General features: G+C 37.4%; 1 protein-coding gene across 6 annotated transcripts in view; it reads right to left on the reverse strand.

Moving 5' to 3' along the window:
- PHKB (phosphorylase kinase regulatory subunit beta) overlaps positions 1-15,954 on the reverse strand; it is a 202,563-nt gene that overhangs the window by 48,266 nt on the left and 138,343 nt on the right. For all 6 annotated transcript variants that reach the window (XM_082607431.1, XM_082607432.1, XM_082607427.1 and 3 more), the window contains 2 exons: positions 1,518-1,573; positions 910-1,003 (listed from right to left, as the gene is read on the reverse strand). In XM_082607431.1, coding sequence (XP_082463557.1) covers positions 910-1,003; positions 1,518-1,573 — 150 coding nt within the window. The remainder of the gene's footprint in view (positions 1-909; positions 1,004-1,517; positions 1,574-15,954) is intronic.

Raw genomic sequence — 15,954 nt, forward strand, 5'->3', positions numbered from 1 at the left:
CAAAAACATTTTTACCAACTTAACTGACTTAATCTTGATCACTTGAGAGAGACTATTCTAAACATTTCCACCAAACCCTGCGGACTTTGTTCCTGTACTGTTTTTTGTTTTGTTTTGTTTTTTTGGCCAGGCGGCATACGGGATCTTAGTTCCCGGACCAGGGATCAAACCTGCGCCCCCTGCATTGGAAGTGCAGAGTCCCAACCACTGGACCACCAGGGAAGTCCCGTTCCTGTACTGTTTTTAATGATTACCAAATAAAAACAGTGGTTTAAAAATAATTAGTGGAGATCAACAATTTCCCATCCCTAATGAGCAGTAATATTCCTAAACTCAGGCATATGCTGCAGGGCAGTGCATACAAAAGGCCTCAGAAGTCATCTTTTAATCCAATCCAATATGTATGTAACTGCATCAAAGATAAATTCAGATGTCACTTTATAATCATTTTGAGACCCAGCAAACCAAAGAGGGCAGGAATTACTTCAGACTCCAAATAGTAAGGCAAGAGAAAAAGGGAAGTAGTTATTACCAATAATATTTAGGTGAGAAGATTTCTTTAATAGTTAATAAAAGGGAAAATAAATCAAATGTAAAGGTTAATTTTATACACCACTACTAAAATTAAGGCTGATTTGTTATTTAAGTGGTCAGTCCAGGTTTGTAATAGACTTTCGCAAGGAGCAGAAATCAACAAGACCTATGAATATAATGCACACACACAATGCAGTTGTGTTTCAGTAACAGTGTCTGATAAAGTGGGTCTCTCAGCTTAATCAGAAAGACTTTGGATCAATAACCCTATCTCAGAATTGGATTTTTAAATATGCTTCTTGACTATAAACTAAGTCTAATCATCATGCTCTAGTACCTACGCAAAGGAGACGGTAAAGAAGCAGAATCACTTACTTTCACAAGCTCCTGCTGGGCCCAGATCTGAATGGGTTCTACCTGTTGAGGAGTTTGAGTCTGAATACCATATGTGTTGAGGAAAACTTGAAGGCTAAAAAACACAGGGAAAAAAAGAGACATATTTCAGTAATGCATTTATATGGACAATGGTGAAGGAGGAGGAGAAAAGGGGAAAGACTATGCTAGTTTGGAGCACATTATTCATTTGTTAATGTCAGCAATATGTCATCTGCACTGGAATCCAGAGCCCTCTTGGGTTCTTCACAAAGCATCAGCTGTGAGCTTTGGGGGCTGGCAGAGAGGTAAGCACTAACTTGGGGGATCCCCATAATCTGTTTGCATTAATTTCTCAAAACTACACACCAGGCAACACTGGCACTGGTCATAGACTTTAATTAATATTAACACCAACTAAAACAAAATTATTTTTAAACATGAAAAGGATGTTATTCTGACACTTAAAGTGACATTAGTGACATCCTTGAAACCCTGTGAAGGGGTCTATGAAGTTAATTTCTACCACCACACTCGATATTATAAGCCTAAAGCAATCAATCCCCTTCCCTCCCCCTCAAAAGAACACGCCACCCATCTGGATTTCATACCGTTGGCTTTCTGCTACGAGCGCTACATAAACAACCAAATCATTTTCCAGTGGGCCCTGTAATACAGAATAAGGGAGGGGGGAAACATTTTAAAAGATCTGGTCATCATCAACTATCATGAGAATCAAGGACAATATTAACCATCTCTAAGCAGTTCATTAAGATGATGGACACCAGCTGGCTCTAAGCCGTTGCCTCTCTTTCCTTGCTCTCCACTGCCTACTAATCAATTTGATGGTATAGACAGAGTAATGGAACACCAGGGAATGGAAAGCCATAAATCTCACCACTACTGGAGGGGCTAGCCTGTCAGGGCTATTTTGAACGATGCATAAGAGTAGTTTGGGGACCGAGAGTCATTTTCCGTCATTTAACTATGAAGGGAAGAGTGGGAACTAAAAATAAAAACCTAACTTACGTATTCTCTAAAAAAATGACTGTGAGTTAAAACCGTTCATTTGACACCTTCACCACATAAAGTTATTCCCTTTCTTGTTAGCCAGTTTTCCTTTGGCACCTGATACATCAAAATAGCTTTATTCTAATATATAGCTTCTACGGTAGAGAATGAACTACCCAGTTGACTATATAATTACCACCGTGTTAGTTAAATACAAGCTGTTGGGCTTAATAGTTCTAATCAAACATAGTGTTGGATATTTGCTACTTTTTGTGTGTGTGGAAAAGATTCACTATAGCATATGTTGTGCATAGCTAAAATGAATCCAATTTTGAGCTTCTATAGAACTAACACAGAACATTAAGAAGCACCAATAAATTACAGTATTAGGAAGCTCTGAAAATTGTGATCAAATATAATTTCTTCATAGTAATGAATCCAACATTCCCAATAGTATGCTGTAAAACATTTGATTTACTATCAGTCAGTTCCTCTCTATGGTATTCAATATGTCAGTAGAATTTATGTATGATAGAAGGCAAGAAATACCAGAATACATATATCAGCAGTAAATAACATACAAAGGATGGTTCCCAGAATTATCGTGAAAATGCCATTTCAGGCAGTCTTCAATGTGATTTAAATGAATATATAAGGAAAAATATGATGGAACAACCTCACAGAAATAAACAGACATTAAAAATGCTATAAATTCTATTTTTATTTGATAAAGACTTTAAAAGTTGATGTTACTCAAAAGGATGAGAAAAAGTAATTATTCAGAATCTTGTCAAGATTTCTAACAAATGAAAACATTAAGCTTTATTTTTCTTGGATGAAATCTCCCATTCATCAAAAGAAGTAACCCTAGAGTGGGCCATTATCTATAATCTTCAGGGCAATTAGAGTTTTTAACTAAAAAGCAAGTGAATACATACATTAGAATGCAGATGTTATTCCACTAACAATAAATAAGGCAGCTTACAGATCCTAATTGGTAAACTGGTTTCTTCTTTTTGAATCACAGTCCTGTTTAAGACAATGTTGTTTCTATTTGTATGACAGGGCGCTCAGATCTAAAATGCCCACTACACATGTTGAATCATAGTGAGCATCTGATTAGGGGACTATTCGATGGTTGAAGAACTCTTTCATTTGAAAAGTCAGCATTTAGGAAAGGTCCAGTTCACAAACTATCTACCATAATGAGCTCAGGCCTTTAACCCCAGCCCAAGCGGGACGCTTCACCCCATTTCCACCCACAGAAAGAATTGTGCGTGGCCAGTCCCACCCCAACAATTTTCTTCCTTTCACAGACAAAGTTGGAACTATCTTTTCTCTATTTTCATATTTTTTTTCAAATCACCAAAATTACTGTCTAAACCAATGAAGTCTCTCTGAAAACTGCCTAATAATAATGAATACCTTCTATTTCTGAATGGTATTTTCCTTAATAATATTACAATATTTTCTGCTTTTAGGTTCACAAAGTACACACGCGCGCGCGCACACACACACACACACACACACACTCAAGCCCAGTGTGGTACTAGTGCTCTCCATTTTATAAGCATGTATGCACTTATTCATTTGACCAATAGTTAAGACATACAAGAATCCACGCTAGACCCTGATATTACAAGATGAATACAACCCAGTGCCTGTCCTTGAGTTTAGTCTATTGCAATAGATAGATAAGTTTTCAAACGTGTTTATTATCACAGAAAAGTATCCCACTGATATCTTCCGTTGCCAGTACAGATCTACCTAGTTTAAAAAAAATGGCTGAAAGACATTACATTATATGGATGTGCCATAATTTATTCAAGCCATGTTTATTTTATTAACATTTAGGTGGTTTACAATATTTCAGAGAATCCTGAGGATTCAGAGAACAAAGTGCCAAGTACAGTATTTGAAACATAGTAACAATGAAGGACACTAATATTTCCTGCAGCTGTACTTACAGTTTTCACACCTATCCTAGGGCAGCTGCTTTCTCTTCCTTGTTGAGATTTGCTGTAACATCTATGTTGCACTAGAATGGCTTCCACCATTCTAAGACATTAGGACCATGCACTATCCCATTTTTATGACTAGTTCTTCTCCAAATAATTCCAAACATCTTTTCAAAGAAATCCTCAGATGACTTACCACCTTCCCAGTTTTCTCTCCCTTTATTTCCCAAACATAGACTACCACTATTTCCTTACCTTCCTTGTCTCTGTTAGCTCTGTACTCTGTCATCTATCCTGCTTTGCCTTTGAGATGGAAATCCTTACCCTTTAAGTCCTTGTTCTATTCATCCCACTTCTTTCTTTCTCTCTCACCAAACTCATACACTCTGGTATCTTTCATTATCACTTCTAAGCAGGTGATTCCATATCTATATTTCTAGTCTTGAACTTTCTCTTGAGTTCTATCTAGTTCCCACATTTTTAACTGCTTTCTGGACATTTTCTTTTGGCTATTTTCAAAGTTAATAGGTCTAAAACTCAACTCCTTATCAACCTTACCTCTACCTCAAATAGACTCACTCTAGCTCAGAACCTCTGAACCATCTTTGACTCCTCTCTTTTACCCTCAATATCCAATTTGTCACCAAAATCCTGTTAATCCTTCCTTCATAAAATACGCTGCTTGAATCTTCTTCTCATTTCATTTCTATAGCAACATTCAGGATTGAAAAGTAACAATAGCAACAATCACTTTACAGAACATCGTACATTCTGTGTGTGAGGAGGCACTGATCTAAGTGCTTTAACAAACCATCATCCCCATTTTACAGGTAACAAAAATGAGGCACAGAAAGTAACTAACCCAAGGTCATAAAGCTAGTAAATAGCAGAGCTAGAATTCAGATCCAGGCAGTCTGACTGCAGAGTCTGTGCTCATAATCACTCACTTACTCTGCCTCTCAAAGAGTGGAAAGAGGGCAAGTTTTAGAAGTGAAATACCCACAAAACAAGTTCCATTCTTGTCACTTCCTCTCCCATGATCCTGGTTATCTAATACGAGCCTTAAACTTATCATGGACAAAACTGAACTACTGATTTCCATCCTTAAATTCACTCACCCTTAAAGTATGTCTTATCTCTCTTTTTAAAATTTTCTTTCTTTCTTTTTTTTTTTTTTTTTTGCGGTACGCTGGCCTGTCACTGTTGTGGCCTCTCCCGTTGCAGAGCACAGGCTCCGGACGCGCAGGCTCAGCGGCCATGGCTCACGGGCCCAGCCGCTCCGCGGCATGTGGGATCCTCCCGGACCGAGGCACAAACCTGTGTCCCCTGCATCAGCAGGCGGACTCTCAACCACTGCGCCACCAGGGAAGCCCTAAATTTTATTTTTTAATTGAAGTATAGTTGATTTATGATATTGTGTTAGTTTCAGGTGTACCACAAAGTGATTCAGTTATACATATATATATATATATATATTTTGATTATTTTCCATTATAGGTCTTTACAAGATATTGAATATAGTTCCCTGTGCTATACAGTAAATCTTTTTGCTTATCTATTTTATGTATAGTAGTTTGTATCTGTTAATCCCATACTCCTAATTTATCACTCCACTCCCTCTTCCCCCTTTGGTAACCATAAGTTTGTTTTCTGTCTGTGAGTCTACTTCTGTTTTGTATATAGAGTCATTTGTATAATTTTTTAGATTCCACATATAAGTGATATCATATAATATTTCTCTTTCTCTGTCTGACGTATGTCACTTAGTATGATATTCTCTAGGTCTATCCATGTTGCTGCAAATTGCAATATTTCAATCTTTTTATGGCTGAGTAATATTCCATTGTATATATGTACCACATCTTCTTTATCCATTTATCTGTCAATGGACATTTAGGTTGCATCCATGTCTTGGCTACTGTAAATAGTGCTGCAGTGAACACTGGGGCACATGCATCTTTTCTAATTAGAATTCTTGTCTTTTCCAAAATATATACCCAGGAGTGGGACTGGCTGGATCATATGGTAACTCTATTTTTAGTGTTTTAACGAACCTCCATAGTGTTCTCCATAGTGGCTGTATCAGTTTACATTCCCACCAAGAGCGTAGGAGGGTTCCCTTTTCTCCACACCCTCTCCAGCATTTATTATTTGTAGACTTTTTGATGATGGTTATTCTCTAATAATTAGCAAAGTTGAGCATATTTTCATGTGCCTGTTGGCCACCTGTATATCTCCTTTGGAGAAATGTCTATTTAGTCTTTTGCCCATTTTTTGGTTGGGCTGTTTGTATTTTTTTGTTATTGAGTTGTATCAGCTGTTTGTATATTTTGGAAATTAGCCCCTTGTTGGTTGCATTGTTTGCAAATATTTTCTTGCATTCCATAGGTTGTCTTTTTGTTTTGTTTGTGCTTTCCTTTGCTGTGCAAAAGCTTTCAAGTTTGATCAGGTCCCATTTGTTTATTTTTGCTTTTATTTCTTTTGTTTTGTGAGACTGATTTAAGAAAATATTGCTATGATTTATGTCAGAGAATGTTTTGCCTATGTTCTCTTCTAGGAGTTTTATGGTGTAATGTTTTATATTTACGTCTTTAAAACATTTTGAGTTTATTTTTTGTATTTGGTGTGAGGGAGTGTTCTAATTTCATTGATTTACATGAGGCTGTCCAGTTTTCCCAACACCACTATTTCTTATCTCTTTAAGACGCCATACTGTGCACTCATTTGATCTGGCCAAAAATGTGTAAGTTATCCTTGATTCCTCTTTCTCCTTCAAACCTCATAACCAGTAACAGCTAAAACAAACAAAAAAGACAACACTTATTGAACACTGTGTAGCCATATTATTTACTGATCAAAACACCCCTATTAGGTAGGTTACTACAATTATCCTCATTTACTAAGGAGAAAACTGAGGTGCAGAGTGGTTAAAAAACTTATCTAAACATCATATAGCTAGTAGTGGCAAAGTAGGGATCCAAATCTGGGCAATCTCATCTATCTCTTAAACATTACAGTGTACTGTCTGCCTCTCTAATGCACTGCTAACTCACCAATAAGTCTTACTGGCTCTACCTCCAAAGCACATCTCAAACACACCACTTTTCTCCAACTCCACTGCTACTACCACCCCACTCAAAGTCACCATGATCTTTCACTTGGTCAACTAACTGTTCTACCTATCTCAGTCTTACCTCACCATTCACACAGTCTATCCTGCATACAGCAACAAAGATGGTTTTTTAAAAAAGTGTAAATCAGACCATGTCACCCCCCCCCAACATGCATACACACAAACACCCTGTTTAAAACTCTCCACTGTCTTCCTATTGCCCACAGAATAAGAACCAAACTGTTTACCACAGCCTGCAAGTACCTACATAATCAAGCTCCAGCCTACCTCTTCTTTTTCTCATTCTCCCTCCTCTCCTTCACCATGTTTTAGCCACACTGGGTTCTCTCCACTGAAAATGACAACTGTGTTCCTATCTCAGGGCCTCTGTACTTACTGCACTCTTGCTTGGAATGTTTTCCCTTAAGATTGTTGCATGAGGCCCTCTTGTTATACAGGTCTCAACCATCATCACTTCCTTAGAAAGGCCTTCATTTTCTACCGTGGCCAGCCCCCCTCTATTACTTTACCTTATTTTGTCTACTACACAGTACTTGTCATCTCCAGAAATTATTTGGTATTATTTACTTATATATTCACTGTTATTCATCCCCACCAGAAAACAATTCCCTGAGGACAAGCACTTGCTCTATCTTGTCTATTGCCTAGAAGAATGACTGGCACACACTATGTGCTACTGTCTGATGAATGACTGCCTAGGCAAGTTTCTCTATGTTCTTCTGCGCTTATCTATAAAATGAGAATAATGCTATTTAGGAGGCCTAACACATAGGCAGAGGATCAAACAAAAGAGGGCCTATAAAAATATTTACAAACTTTGATCTGCTAAACAAATGATATTTATACTATTCTTTGTTGTGTGACTATATTAATTAACCTCTCTAAGCCTCAGTTTCTTCATTGGTAAATTGGGATAATAAAAGTATCTACTTTATAGGGTTATGAGGATAATACATAACATATATAAGCATTTAACAGTGTCTGGCATATACTCTTTTTTTTCAATGTAATATACATGCTTTTTTATTGAAGTATAGTTGATGTATAATATTATATAAATTACAGGTGTACAATATAGTGTTTCACAATTTTTAACGGTTATACTCCATTTAGAGTAATGATAAAATATCTGGCAAATACTCTTAAGTGTTTAAAAAACATTAGCCCTTTTATCAATCCAGTAACATGACTACAATCCTGGGTCACTGTTACAGGCTTTCTGGACTTTCTGCTTCACACTTGCCTTTGCTCATCTTCTGTACTTTATGGTTAGGGAAATTTTCTTGTATCAGTGATTTTTCACAAAGGAGGTGGTGAAAAAATATTTGTTGAATGAATGAAGAAGTGGGAGGAACGGTGGGCAGGTGAGTAACAGGCATATTTCTGTCATGTTTAGGACATCACTTTTATACTCCAAAACCAGTGTTTCCCAAATAAAGCCCCAACTTCCTGAGGACCTTTACAACTTCACTTCTACCTGCAGTTCCGTTTGTCTTAGAACACTCCACTAAAAAAAAAAAAAAGCAGTTCATCATGTCCATCTCAAGTTTCTGTCCTCTGTCCTACACTTGGACTGTTCCTTCTGTTTCTTTCTGCTTATCCAGTTCCTGGCCCACTCTTTCAACCTAGTCTCCTCCATAAAGTCCCCCAAATATCAGGATGCCAAGACGTCTCTGTCTCCTTCAGCAAGAGCAGGTGCTGTCTGCATGAGTCACTTGCCATCTCTCTGCCAGGGCTTTTTTCATGCTTATGAGTGGTCTGTATAATTACAGAGTGCACCCTTGACGGATGCCTCATGCTCTTTTCTCACTTAGCACGTACACAGCACATTATACCAAAAAAAGGCAGTTGGCACTCATTCAGTGGTCTGGAAGAAAAATATTTTTTTAAAGTATTGTTACATTTTTATTAGCAATATACAAATCTTCCCTTGAGCATAAAGGACAAATATTTGCAAATATAAACAAGATATTTTTAACAAAGGGAAAGAATCATAACTAAATGTATACATATTTTTATAAGCTATTAAGGGTTGTACAAGTCATTTTAACTACACGATTCAGAACCAACAACGTGTAGTTGAAAATATTCTGATTTAAAACTTTCATTTCTATAAATGAATAAAGTCAGATTGGGTTTTTTAACAGTTTTTAAAATTGAAATAAAAAACCACATAACATAAAACTTACTATCTTAATCATTTTTAAGTGAACAGTGGAAGAGAAACTTTTACAGCGTAACTTGCTGGTGAGCTGGGCACTACCTGTATTAATATTGCAACCCATCTTGCTCAAAATTTAAAACTATGGTAATTAAAACACTGCATGTACATCTGTCTAGATTCTAGTTTTCAAATTACCCAAATCAGGTCAAAGTAACAAGGCTAGATTTTCAGTTGGGAGCTATAAATAAAACAGTATAGTACAACTTTCAAAGGGTATACAGAGAAATGTAAATGTGAATGTACCCTAGTGGTTTTCCTTCCCCTTGTTCTTTTTTCAATTTAAGTTTAATAGACAATTAATTCATAGGGTTCAAAAATTTTTAAATTATGAAAAAGTTTTCAGTGAAGTTTCTCTCCTACCTGTGGCCCATGCATCCACCCCACCACCTACCAACCAGGCAATTACTATGATTACTTATGCCCCTTTCCAGAGTTTCCTTTTGCCTATAAAAGCAAACAAGAATCTATAATCTTACTTTCTCGTATTTTAGACAAAAGGTAGCATACTATCAGCACTTTTTCCCACTTAATCATATATTAGTACACAGAACATGCCCTTATTTTGAATATGTACCATACTTATTAATGTCATCTTTTCACATCTTTTATCATTTAAGGCTAGTCAACCTTTTGCAACTGAAATCTCTGAACATGGTTATAGTTAAATCGTGGAACCATTAAACATCGGGTTTTAATTTTGCTTATAAGAGTAGAACAACCACTCAACTGAAAACACTCAGAGGCATTACTACCACTGGCTTATGTGGGGGCACTAGAAAAGATCAGTAAGATGGGATTTTGGGAGGGGGCAGTGGGAAGCATGTGAGTCTTTTCTAGGAGAATGGCGCACAGTAAGATGTATAGATTCTGTTCATTTATAACTTATTCATAGAAATAACATGACAGACTAGTAATAAGATTTATATTATTATTTTATTGATTACATTGGTTTTGTTGTCCAGTTTAGAATGTCAAGGAATTAATATATCTCAAGAGTCTGCCATATGTACTGTCACAAAAACTCCCATTTTTAAAGATCAGAAAACTGAAGTGAAGAGTGGTGAAATAATTTGTCAAAGGTCGGTGGTAGAACTTAAACCTGACTGCAGATATGCCTAAGTCTAAAGTCAATATGGTGCCTGTCATGGTATATATTGCATGAATTATGTGCTGCTTGCTGCTGTGGTTTGTATTAGTTCAGGTTCTCCAGAGCAAGAGAGCCAACAGGGTGCGTGTGTGTGTGTGTGTGTGTGTGTGTGCTTGTGTGTGTCCACGCACGCATGCACACACATATGTGTTTGTGAATGTATAAAGGGAAGAAAGAGATTTACTATAAAGAACTGACTCAGGCAATTACGAAGTCTGGCAAGTCCCACAATCTGCAGGGTGAGTAGGCAAGCTGGAGACCCAGGAGAGCTGATGGTGTAGTTCTAGTCCAAAGGCCAGGAGGCTCAAGACCCAGTTCTAGTCCAAAGGCAGGAAAAAAGCCAATATCCCAGTTTGAAAGCCATCAGGCAGGGAGAATCCTCTCTTACTTGGGGGAGGGTCAGCCTCTTTGTTCTACTCAGGCCTCCTGGGATGAGGCCCACCCACATTGGGGAGGGCAATCTGACCTGCTCACTCTACTGATCTGAATGTTAATGTCATCCAGAAACATCTTAACCCTCATCCAGAATAATGTTTGACCACATATTTGGGCACTCCATGTCCCAGCCAGGTTGACACAAAATTAACCAACACACAGTTGTAGGGATGTGTTACAGTCACAGGGAGCAGAGTGGTGAGCAAAAGCCTTTGTGTTCTACCAACAGTCACTCTTCATTCACTTGACATCAGGTCTGAAGAAAACTCAACTCCAAGTGGTGTCTACAAAACACCTATTTTCTTATCTCCTTTTTGATAGAATATATTTCTTAAATTCTTGGCAATTAAATTTAAAAATTACCTCTTCTATTAAATAATGAATACAGTATGTAAAACTCATAATTCTTATTTTTGCAACATTGTATTAAGCTCTGGTCTAAGTAGCTTTATTTTTAATATGCCCTATGCTGCATAAAATAATCTACTGTGGCTGGCTTGAATAGGTCTTTTACTGAAAGAAGGACACAGGAGGAGGGAGAGAAGGAAAGAAAAAAAGAAGCCAATAAATAAACAGGTCACACCCCACCCAAGGCTGGTCTTGCCTCAAGGGCAATGCATTGAAACATTCTCTGCCTCTGCTTCTGGGGCCTTACAGAAACTCATTTATGCTCATTAGCCTTCATCAGTAGGTCCTGCCAACATCCAGCATTTTTTCATTACACTCTTTTTTCAGCAAAACCTCATTAGCTGAAGAAACCAGGCAGATGCTTTATACATCTCAATTCCAACTGGAGACACCATATCCACAGTATTTTTCCTGCAAGAGCCAAGTAACAGGCTACAGCAGTTTGAACACAGGCACATCCTGACTGGAACACACTGGCATCTTATTCTGACATTTCCAACCAAGCCAAATCAGCTACTTGGAGAAAATGAATAGGGATGCAGAGGAAAGGTAAGTGGAAATACCAACAGCATGGTTAAAAAGCTAAACTTGGCTTAAGAGTAGAGAAGGCCAGGGAGAAAATGGCCCTTTAGGATCCCTGTATTTATACATTGCATTAGTGATTATACAAGCTTTCTCTTTAAGAGGAAAACAAATGAATTTTAAAAAGTATTCCCAGACCTCAGACACACAGTTTCAAATGCCTGAATGAATAAATTGGGCAATGGTTTTTGAGAGCAGTCCTTTCAATGACTGCAATTATCTTGGAAGAGAATACTAATCATCTTTTTGTCACAACAAATTGATTTGTTAAACTGTTTTTACTCCTGTCTAAGCACATGCTGTAACTGAATGTTTCCATATTTTTATCTTAAAGAAATGACTGTGCTAAAGGTCTTGTTTATTTCCTGGAAACAATGCTAAAATGACTATATGGGCCCAGGTGGAGAAATCCTGACTCATGGTGTTCACACAGATTTAATCATAACCAGCAGGAAGAACAAATGATGAGAAACTTATAAAAACACAACAGAGTGGTCAACATAGAGAAAGACTGGTAAAATGAGGGTCAGATAGGGGAGGTAGAGGCAGAAGAAGGGGAGTATAGGTTCCAAAAATCTAGCCATTTCCCTCTCAGGGTTTCCATGTCATTTCAAAGGACCTCAGGTGTTGGGTTACCACCAATGAAAGGTCTCCAGTGGTAGACAAATGGAAACCAGCTATTTAGAATCATGGGGGAAAAGGAAGCAAGTTATAGCAAGGCAACTTGCTTTTGGTTTTTCTCCTTTGGATGCCTGCACTGACTAGATCATTTCTCTGGTGTCTGAGTTGAAATGCCAGATGTAGAAGGGGCCATTTTTATCATCTGGGAGTAGGTAATAAAAAAAGGTGTGAGGGAGTCCATGAGAGGACTCCACTTCAGCCAGAGCACCACAACTTTTAAACTACTTTTTATGCTGAAATTCTGCCTAAGATTTTGTCTGAAAAATGTGTTTCCTTGATAAAAATCAGTAACCCACTTGATGGATGAGGAGACTGAGGTACAGGCAAGGGAAATGGTCCAGGTCATGAGCAAGTTAGTGGCAGACCCAGAAACAGAATCCAGGTCTCTGGACTAACTTGGTCTAGTGTTCTCTCTACCAAATCAGACTGCCTCATCTTACCAGCTAGACAGTAAACTTTTCAGTACACTAGAGAATTGCCAAGTGCACGACTCCATGTATGAGTGGAAATGAATGGACAGGCCACATGTACAGTTATTACAATGTGAAAGCCACCTAAGAAGAGAGGCTTTGAAGGGGGAAAAGTATAAAAACCTGTGCTACTTTCTCTTTCAGCACTAGATGCTCTTCTCAAGAACAAAAAGACTGGGCTAATGAAAGGGAGAACCTGTGGTAAGATTTATAGCTGCTGGGTTAGAGACTGAACAGTTACAGAGGAACCCAGCAAGCTCTAGAATCCAACGAGCTTTTAACTATATAGAGCCATGTTCACTGGTTGAGGCCAAACTGTTTCTAGTGTAGATTCTCACTGGGGACCTGACTGCGGAGGACACACGCTAGCATCGCTCTTAGCAGAGTAAACCTAAATGTCTTCCATATTGATGAGATCACAATTCAACAAATCTGTGTACTAGAAATGCTCAGGGTTTGTTCACCTGTTCATTCATCCAAACATCATGGTAGGCACCAGGGATGGCAGAAAGATGGATGAAATGTTATTCCTATTCTTCAGGAACTCACCATAGAACGGAGAAGACAAACTATATATGGAGTTCAGTAGGATAGTAAATACAATGCTATTAACTGGTGGGTGCTTTGAGGGCAAGGGAGGGAGCATCTAATTTAGTCTCAGAGGATTGAGGAGGACTTTACAGAAAAAGGTATATGAGCTGTAAGAATAAAAGGGATAAACGTAAAGGATGATATAATAGAGTAACTGGAGATAGGGCTACTTTAGATTAATGGTCAGAAAATAATTCTCCTGGGGGGTGTCATTAAATCTGAGACTGAATTCAGTATCAAGAAGGAACAAGATCTGGTAGCAAACACTCAGGCAGAAGGAATAGCAAAGGCCCTGAGAAGAAAAGGCTTGAAGGGTTTGAGGAACTAAGAGGAGACCAGTGTATGTGAAGTGTAACCGGAAAGCAAAAGCATAAGAGGTGAGGGTGGAGTTAAGGCCCAAAAGGGCCTTCTAAGGTAACAAGGCATTTGGCTTTCATCTAAGTGGAACGAAAAGCTACTTTTTAAAAGGGTTTCAAACAAGGAAAGACTCAATGTAATTTACATTTTTAGAACAATAGTAATAAATACATATATAGTACCTACTATAGGCCAGGTTCTGCCCAGGCATTTTATATATATTAACTTGTAATGGCTGCTATATAGACATGGTTTGCAGAAGGCAGAGTGGACACAAGGAGATTCATTGAGCGCTGCAGTTGAGAGATGATAGTGGCTGGAATGAAGAAGGAGCAAGTGAAAAGATCTCAGGAATATTTAGGAAATAGAAGTGACATGACTGGATTGGGAAGGGGAGAAGTAGTGACCTAGGTGTGGAGGAATCAAAGATTATTTCTATGCTTTTACAAAGTTTAAAGGAGAAGGGAGTATTCAATGGTGCTGAATATCTTTGAGGACAAACAGACTAAAATCTGAAAAAAGATCAATGGATTTATCAATTAGGAGGTCAGGAGTAACCTTTTGCATGTGTTTTATAGGTTGGTGGTATAAGCAGTCAGACTGCATAGGGTAAAGGGTGACTGGAAGCTGAAGAAATGAAGATGGTGCAAGTATTTTTCTAAGATGTTTGAAAGGGAAGGAAAGAAGGGAACGTGACAGAGGGGCACACTTGAGGAATTTTTTTCTTTTTTTTTTTAAGGTCAGGGACAATTAAACATCTCTATAGATTGAGGAGAAGAAGTATGTAGAGGGAAAGAGGTTGATATATAGAAGAAAGAATGTACAACAAAATAGAACAGGATAAAGGTGGAGGGAAAAAAGTTGGGTGAGTTAATGCCTGGGATTCAAAAGAAAAGATCCATTCATTATTAGAGGTATCTCAGCATGTACTAGAATACATTAGTCTAGTTTTTTCTTATTCAAGTATAGCTGATTTACAATATTATATTAGTTTCAGGTTTATAACACAGTGATTCAAAATTTTAATAGATTATACTGCATTTAAAGTTATTACAAAATATTGGCTATATTCCCTGTGCTGTACAATATATCCTTATAACTTATTTATTTTATACATAGTAGTTTGTACCTCTTAATCCCCTAACCTCCATTAGCCTAGTTTTAACCTTTATTTTTACAGACACTTCTGAGAACTTAAAACTCTATCTCCCACTTTCAACAATTTTGACCCAGTGCAAGGAAGGGCTCATGCTCTGCTACATACGATTATTTATTATTCACTGCCACCTTTAACTCGTATTCTTGGGCTAACTTTATTAGTTTCTTCACTCTCTGATTAATGATAGAAGAGTCATAATCGGTGTTCAGTTATCTGACCATGCCACAGTGTCCCTTTTGCTCTCCAAACCACACACTCCCCCAACGGAAGACGTTTTAAATAAGATTGAGGAAATAATAAGGTGCTCACAAAAATAATTAAGAATAAAATATGAAGATTTCCTTATGAAAATTCATAAAATTTATGAAATTATATAAAATTGTATGCATTATATGAATATGGCCTTCTCCTAAGCCACTGAAAGTGATTTACAAAAGATATATTTCTTAGGCATTATATTCTGACATTTCTAATTTAATATTCTTAAGAAGTATGGGATACAACAGGATAATGTAATCTGAGAAAACGCAACAGACAGTTAAGTTGTATCTATGCCAAATCAAAACTATCAATACAGGGCTAATTTTTAAAGTGCAACTATTGATATCTTCCAAATTAAAAGAAAAACACTTGTCCAAATTAAAACAGTGGCTTGCATGTGTATAGGGACAGTCTTAATCAAAGACATACAAAGAGATAAGAGAAATTTAACAGGTCAAATACTCAAAATTTAATTTTTTCTAAATTGAATATAATCTAAAAAATATATTCAAATGACTCCTTACTTAATGAGGCTAATCCTTCCTTTACATTCTTTCCAATTCTTCAAAATTCAAATCTTAACTTACCTTCTGCAAAACAGCCCAACTATAATGTTTAATCAATAGACATT

The sequence above is a fragment of the Mesoplodon mirus genome (genome assembly GCF_964341445.2).
Source record: "Mesoplodon mirus genome assembly, chromosome: 19".
Taxonomy (NCBI): domain Eukaryota; kingdom Metazoa; phylum Chordata; class Mammalia; order Artiodactyla; family Ziphiidae; genus Mesoplodon; species Mesoplodon mirus.